The 7,583-nt window shown below is 55.4% G+C and overlaps 1 protein-coding gene across 1 annotated transcript; it reads left to right on the top strand.

Annotated features, from left to right (window-relative positions):
* Nucleotides 1-4,741: 4,741 nt before the first annotated feature.
* On the top strand, nt 4,742-5,816 carry PYY (peptide YY). Its single transcript, XM_036837975.1, has 4 exons — nt 4,742-4,796; nt 5,213-5,400; nt 5,490-5,570; nt 5,720-5,816. The coding sequence occupies exons 2-4, from the start codon at nt 5,213-5,215 to the stop codon at nt 5,742-5,744; spliced, it is 294 nt and encodes a 97-aa protein (XP_036693870.1). The 5' UTR covers nt 4,742-4,796; the 3' UTR covers nt 5,745-5,816.
* The last annotated feature ends 1,767 nt before the right edge of the window (nt 5,817-7,583 follow it).

Below are 7,583 nucleotides of genomic sequence, written 5' to 3'. Positions count from 1 at the left end.
CCCTGGTCTGGGAAGATCCCACATGCCGCGGAGCAACTAAGCCTGTGAGCCACAACTACTGAGCCTGCGTGTCTGGAGCCTGTGCTCCGCAACGGGAGAGGCCGCGACAGTGAGAGGCCTGTGCACCGCGATGAAGAGTGGGCCCCGCTCGCCGCAACTGGAGAAAGCCCTCGCACAGAAATGAAGACCTAACACAACCAAAAATAAATAAATAAATAAATTAATTAATTTTAAAAAAATCAGGAAAAAAAATTATATCTCAATAAAGCTATCTTTAAATGCACAGATTTATGTAAAAAAATATAATAAGTCAGCTCATGTCACTTCTCCAACCAAACCTCTCATCTCATTCTGAGCAAAAGTCATCTTATTCCTCCCGGCAGCCTAAAAGGTCCTACATGATCTGATCACCTGCTGCCTCCCTGATCTCAGCTCCTTCTGACTCTTCCCATTGCTCACTCCACTCCAGCCATACAGACCTCCTCGCCATTCCTCAAACTGCCAAGTGTACTCCCACTTCAGGGCCTTTGCACTTGCTCTTTCCCCCACCTGGAACATTCCTCCCAAGGTAGCCTCGTGGTTTGCTTCTTTAATTCCTTCAAATGTCATCTTATAGGTGAGCCCTTCCCTGACCATCCAACATAAAATAAGTCCCCCGCACCCCAGCATCCTTTATCCTCCTTACCTTGATTTTTTTCTATGGCACTTACCATAATAGACATACTACACGATTCCTTGTTTTTTCATTTATTTTCTATTTCCTGTGCTGACTTAAAAAAAAATGCAAAACGTGAGAGTTGCGAGTTAAGTTTTATTTGGGGCAAAATGAGGACTATAGCCCGGGAGGCAGCATTTCAGATAGCTCTGAGAAACTGCTCCAAAGAGGTAGAGGGGAAGGTCAGTATATATGTGATTGTGGTGAAGGGGGAGTACATGCAATCAAGCACATTTTTTTTTTGCGGAAGGTTTCTGCTAGTCACGAGGAGCAGATGTCACCATGAAGGATTTTATTGTTTTTCTAAGTATGAGGAGATACAAGAATTGGGCTCATAAAATCGGCTCCTGAAAATATCTAACTATCTGAAGACCTGTTCTGCCAGTTTTTCCCAGAGCACAGAGTGCCTCATTTCTGCTCTCCACCCTGAGCTCCTTTCAGGGGGTGTTGAAAGTCAGCAGCTGCAGAAGCGCATGATTTAATCCTTGCAGAGGTAGACGGCAAGTGCCACTGGCAAGTCCCAATTTGTAGTTGACACCTGCCACTAGAATGTAAACTCCATGAGGGCAAGGATTTTGCCTGTTTGTTCACTGCTCTGTCCCTGGTGCTTAGAACAGTGTCTGGCACAGAGTAGGGGCCTAATAAGTGCTTGCTGAGTGAGGATTGAATCACTCTTGCTGCATGGCCACTTGCTGTGTATAGACCCTTGGGCACGAGGCCTTGCCTGAGGGTAGACTAGCACTGCCCAGTGGATGGTATATCAGAGAGGGGCCTTGTACGGGGGAGGTGGGGGAGGGTGGGCGGGGGGGTACAAAATTAACCCTCTGGGAATGAATGGCATGGGCTACTCTCTCTTGATGAGTAGGCCTTGAGCCCACTGGGCAAGGGCAATGGTCAACTGGGGTCCAAGCCCATGGCCTCCTTGACCCCTGGGGTGGCCTTGCTAGGCGTTCTGAGAATGGGGATCAAGGGAACCCCAGTGATTCTGTCCCCACTTCCCTTTGAGGACAAGTTGGAGGCAGGTGCTAGTCCCAAGTCTACAATAACAACTATTTTGAAGTTTCTCCCCTCACAGATGTCAGCCCCCCACCCTCCAGACATGTCTCAAAGCGACTGAATCATGGATCAATAATGGTGATGGGTGTGTGGGTCGGGGGGGTAGCTGAGCCCATTGATCGAGGGCTGAGGCATCCTCAACAAATTAATAATCCTCAGCAAATTAATAAGCTCTTCAATGAGGCGGTGGTGATTAATGAACCAATCAGCCGGCCCTGTAATTGTGGAGTGGAAGCCTGGCTCCTGGTCCACCTCTTCCGGTCCCATTTGCTCTCACCCTAAAGGTAAACAGGGAAGCGACTTCTTGAGAGGTTGAACCCTGAATCCGGGCCTTACCCCATGCCTTCTAACTTCTCCTCCCATCTATCCTCAGACACCCACTCCCCAAGGTGTGAGGGGGTTCCAGGAATGCCACAAATTCCCTGTGGGCATCTCATAACACCTGTCATCTCTCTCTGCCTGGGATCAGCATGCTAGAAACCCCAGCTGGTGCTGCAGTGTTAGTAAACAGCCCCTCGCTCAGATGTCCCTGCCCCCTTTAGCCTGCAGGCTCCTTGTCTAGGCCTTGACCCCTGGGAGTATAGCTGTCCTCACCAGTCCCCCGGCTGCCCTCTCCATCTCTAGGGTGAGCACCTGTCTTTTGTCTTCCCAAGGCCTCTGGAGGAGTGGAGTTCTTTTATTTCTGTTGTTTCCTCTCCAAACTGACCCAGGCTTGTTCCCCTGTATTTCTCTGTCTCTGTGTTCTTGGAACTCCTCAGACAGGGGCTCTACAAGGATGGTGCCTCCTCTCTCAGATTGGGGCTCCCCAGTGAAACTGCTGCTCTTCTCACCACAGACTGGGAGTCCCCAAGGATGTGGCCTGGGGTTCCTGGAGAACAGGGTTGTGCCTTGCCCCTCAGATGAGAGCTCCCTAAGAAGAATGCTTTTCCTCTGCTCTCTGAGGATGGGGTCCATGTCCCCTCGTCCTGGTGTCTTCTTCCACCTCCATGCTCGGCACACCGACCGGGCCTTTCTTGGGATGTGTGGGGCCCATAGGACCCAAGTGGCTGATAAGCAGCCATTTCCGGAGAGTGCAGGTGACTGAACCCATAAAAAGGTAATTGAGAGAGCCCTGGACTCTCCACCTCCAGAGAGAACTCTAAAAATAACACCCACCGCCATCTGTCCTGGAGGGTGGCGGGGCTGGCCCAGAACTAGGGGCCTGGACAGCCCCCTCCTGCTTGTGTGGGCTGATGGGATGCCCGGAAGCACTGGAGGATCCAGCCAGGCCAGGGAAACGGAGCTGGAAATGGCTTTATGGGGAGACTCCCCAGTAGCCCTCTCTTTTCCTGCTGGGGGCAGGTGGGTCATGGGGTTAGCAGACCCCATACTTAGCTTCCCTCCCCCTGCTCCCTGCCTGACTCCTAAGCCCCATGGTTATCCTAGGTAGTAAGCCTTTCTGTCCACCATGATTGAGTGGGACTCTTCCTGGGGTCTGCCTCAGCCCTTTTGTCTTGTCTGAATCCTGGGTGACCGTGGCTGTTGTTTCCTTACCTCTTAGAGCTTTAGTTTCCTCATCTGTAAAATGGGGAGAAACTCAGCTCACTGTGTTTTGGGGCCTGAAATCATGTACTGCCCAGTACACAGTAGGTGCTTAATAAACAGGAGTCCTTTCCTGTTTCCTTCAAAGGCCCTGGCTGTGGATATTTGCCCCTGAGCCCAGTGGAGATTGTGATGGGCTGGGGATGGTGGCATGTTCTTGGGCAGCCCTGGCATCACTCAATCCCATAAGACACCAGTGCCCTGAGTGATACCTGGATGGAGATGGGGGCACATTGCCTTGCAAGGGGTCTCTGTGCCAGGCCTGCTGGACCTGAGTCTGTATGTGTCAGGCTGGGTGCACAGGTGGCTGACTCAGCTGCTTCTGGGGAGGGGACTGGCTTTTGCCTCCTCCCGCCCCTCTCCCCAACTCTTTTTTTTCTTTTTTAATTAATTTATTTTTATTTTTGGCTGCGTTGGGTCTTTGCTGCTGCGCATGGGCTTTTCTCTAGTTGTGGCGAGCGGGGGCTACTCTTCGTTGCGGTGCGCGGGCTTCTCTTTGGGGGGCTTCTCTTGTTGCAGAGCACGGGCTCTAGGTGCACGGGCTTCAATTGTTGTGGCACTAGGGCTCAGTAGTTGTGGCTCTCGGGCTCTAGAGCGCAGGCTCAGTAGTTGTGGCGCACGGGCTTAGTTGCTCCGCAGCATGTGGGATCTTCCCGGACCAGGGCTGGAGCCCGCGTCCCCTGCATTGGCAGGCGGATTCTTAACCACTGCGCCACCAGGGAAGCCCTCCCCAACTCTTTAACAGACAGGAGACATAGTGGGGTGTCCAGAGAGGCCTCTCCTCCAGGACATCATAAACAGCAGGTCAAGAGCCAAGGTTATAGCTCCCATCCCTGCCTCCGGTAGAGAGAGAGTTTTCCCCACAGGTCCTGTCACTCCTTGGTCCTCCTCCAACATATTACGGAACAGGGGTTGAAAAGGCTGGCTTTTGGAAGGAGTGGTCACAGGTCCCGCAGGCTGGAAAAAGTGGGTTTGGCCTCCTGCCCCCCTTCCCCCAAGCCCCCACTCCCACCCGTGGACAGGCTAGGAAAGATGGAATCTCCGCCCTGATCCTAGGGGTCATTCCAGGAACCTAGATCCAAATGCTTCACTTCCTCTAGACCTGCTGTTGGGGGGCTGTGGGGTGACGATGGGGTTCCGGCTAGGCACCCTATCCAGAGGTACCCTGAGTCCGAGTGTGGGAGCTCCCCCCTCCCCCGGCTTCTTGGAGGTGGAGACATCACGCACTGTCTGGGTGTAAGCTCAGCGATCTGGCATGGGGTGGAGGGAGGAAGGAAGAAGAGCCCTCCCCCCTCCAGCTCCCCCTCCCTTTCCAGGCCTGGATATAAGCCCCGCAGGGAAAGCCCCGAGCTGAGGAGGCCGAAGCCGGACCTGCAGCAGCCGAGCCCTTGGGACTCCTCTCGCCTTCCATCTCCTGATCATCTCTGCCTCTGGAGCTGTCGCTGTGAGTGGCCTGGGACCCAGGAACGGTCTGGTGCTGGGGATCCCAGGCTATCTGGTGGGGAAACTGAGGCTAGGATGGGGGAAACTGGGACTGAGTGGCGGGAAGCTGGATTGGAAGGGGGCCAGCCGACGTGGGAAGGAGAGAGGCAGGGGAGCCCCCATTGCCAGCATAGCCTTCTTCCTCCATCTACCCTTCTGGGTCACACGGGTGGAGGCAGGCAGGGCTTATGCCCCTCTGACAGATGAGGAAACTGAGGCCAGAGACGGTGCAGTGCCTGAGAACACACAGCGAGCAGGTGGCTGACCCTTGGTCGGGTACCAGCCCCAGACAGGCCGCTGGAGCGTGGGCCCCACGGCAGCCTCAGCCTCCTGCCTCGGGGGTAGAGGCTCGGGCTGACTCCAGTGCCCCTTCTCCAGATGGTGACGGTGCGCAGGCCGTGGCCCGCCATGGCCACAGTGCTGCTGGCCCTGCTCTTCTGCCTGGGGACGCTGGTCGACGCCTACCCCCCCAAACCCGAGGCTCCCGGCGCACTCGCCTCGCCGGAGGAGCTGAAGCGCTACTACCTCTCTCTGCGCCACTACCTCAACCTGGTCACTCGGCAGCGGTGAGCTCGTGCGCGGGGTGGGCGGGGCGGGGTCGCCACTAGGGGCGCGGCCGGGCCTGACCCCGCCCATCACTGGCCCCGCCCCTCAGGTACGGGAAACGTGACATCTCGGAAGCTCTACTCTCCAAACTGCTCTTCCCCGATCCCGAGGACCGACCCGTCAAGTCGCGGTAAAAGCGCCCCGCCACACACCCTGTCTCCTGGAGCGTGGCCTGGTCCTACTGCCACCCTGGCACCGCCACCTAGTACTTTCCCCAAGTCTCGCCTCCCCAGGTCCGACGCCGGGCTCCGGGTGATTCCTTTCCTTTCCCTCCTACAGGCCAGAAGGCGCCTACCTGTGGTGAAGACCCCCAAGGCCTCCTGAGAGATATGCTAATGCACCGACCTCATTTGCATGTTTGCTCCTGACCCCGGAACCTGGATTCCTCTCCCGCTTGCTGCGTCTGGGGAGGGTTCGGGGTGGGGTCCTCATTCCATTTCTCGGTACCCCCGCCCCTTGGTCCCTAAATAAAGAGCAAATCTCACTGAAATGGAAAGCGTGGGTTTCTATTTCCTTTCCCTTCTCCCTCGTGGAGGTGGCATCCAGGTGGGAGTGGAGGGTGGAGACGAGAGAGCTGGGAGGATAGAAGATGGCACGTGAGACAAAAGGCGCCCCAGGCCAGGGCTGGGGTGGAGTTGTGGGGGGGGGGGGCTCTCTCTGATCCGAGCTTAGAGAAAACGCTGCCACTCGGCGCGGGGAGTGGATAGCATCCAGACTAGGGTCCTCTGGAACTCTCTAGTCCGGTGGGGTGGGGACAGGTTGGAAGTTCTTCAAAAGGGGCAGAGAGGAGCAGCAAGAATTGTTGCTGAAGGGTGAAAAGTGTGGAAAGGAGCATGCGAGGCAGCCCAGGAGAGCTGGTGGAGACAGAGTTGCCCCCATCCCCCAAAGATGAAGGTGCTTGGGAGCGTGGGCTTGACACCAACACCCCGGTTACCCCGAGGAGGTGTATCACTAACCCCCGGGCTGTAGTGGCTGGGGGTAGAGATGGGACCCGAGATGGGGCTGTGGAGGGAGAGTTATTTGGGGGGTGAGATGGGTGTGTGTGCTGGGGGAAGGGGTCATTTCTCACACCTCCGTTCCCTGGGCAGGAGGGGCAATGGGAGTGTGGAGGCTGTCCTTTCTCTCAGCAGCCGCCCTCCCTTTTCTGAATTTACACCCAGCAGATAAGTCACTAACCGTGCCCTCCTTGTGACGAGGCCATGACAAGGATACCCTCATTAGGTGGCTCTGGGAGGAGACCCTCAAGCTGGCTCTGTCATAGTTGCAGAAGAGGCCCCTGCTCAGATGCAACCTGCCTTGGAGTCCCTGGGGCTCTAACACCTACCCTCCCCTGCGCTGCCTCCGGCCTCCCTGAAGGTAGGGCAGAAGGGTGAGATGAAAGCAGGTCCAGGGCCTGCTCAGGTCACAGGCTGTGTGGACTCTAATGCTCTAAGCCCTTGCCCAGGCCACTCCCCCTGCCTGGAGATCCCTTTCCCTCTCTTCAGTCTGGAGATCAGCTTCAGGGTAGCGGATACCTCATCCCAGAAGCCTTTCTTGATTGCTTGGGGGGTGGAGTTAGTTCATTTCTCTGGTTTCCTCTCCCTACAGGATTGCCATTATCTGAGACCCACTTCCCATCACAATTCCCCCTGTCTTCTCTCCTCTACTCTATCCCCTCCCCCTCCCACCCCGCGCCCCAGGAGAGGTGGGATGGGAGCACGCAATGGCTGCCACAAGCTTTGGTTCATTTTGTGGTTGGAGAAGTGGGAGGATGTGAATCTGTGTTGGTGTCCATGGTCCACTGTCTGTTGGTCTGCTTGGGAGAGCCGTGGTCAGTTTGAGGCTAATAGAAGAGAACCCTGGTATAAATTATATGGCCACAGACAATTTTTGCCCAGTTTGACGTGTCTGGTTCAACATCAGTGACATGGGTTCGCCTCACGTCCACGGGGGGAGTGTTGAGAGGTGGTTAATCCACTGCTGATCAGACTCAAGCAATGTTGGAGCTGGAGGGAAACTTAGATGTAACATTAATGACGACAATATAAAGAGCTTTTTTTTTTTTTTTTTTAAAGTGCTTACTGGGAATTCCCTGGTGGTCCAGTGGTTAGGACTCAGTGCTTTCACTGTAGGGGCCCAGGTTCGATCCCTGGTCATGGAACTA

This window comes from Balaenoptera musculus, chromosome 20 (assembly GCF_009873245.2).
Source record: "Balaenoptera musculus isolate JJ_BM4_2016_0621 chromosome 20, mBalMus1.pri.v3, whole genome shotgun sequence".
NCBI classification, from domain to species: domain Eukaryota; kingdom Metazoa; phylum Chordata; class Mammalia; order Artiodactyla; family Balaenopteridae; genus Balaenoptera; species Balaenoptera musculus.
The sequence above is the reverse complement of the archived record's forward strand: the minus strand, read 5'-3'. Positions and strand labels throughout refer to the sequence as shown.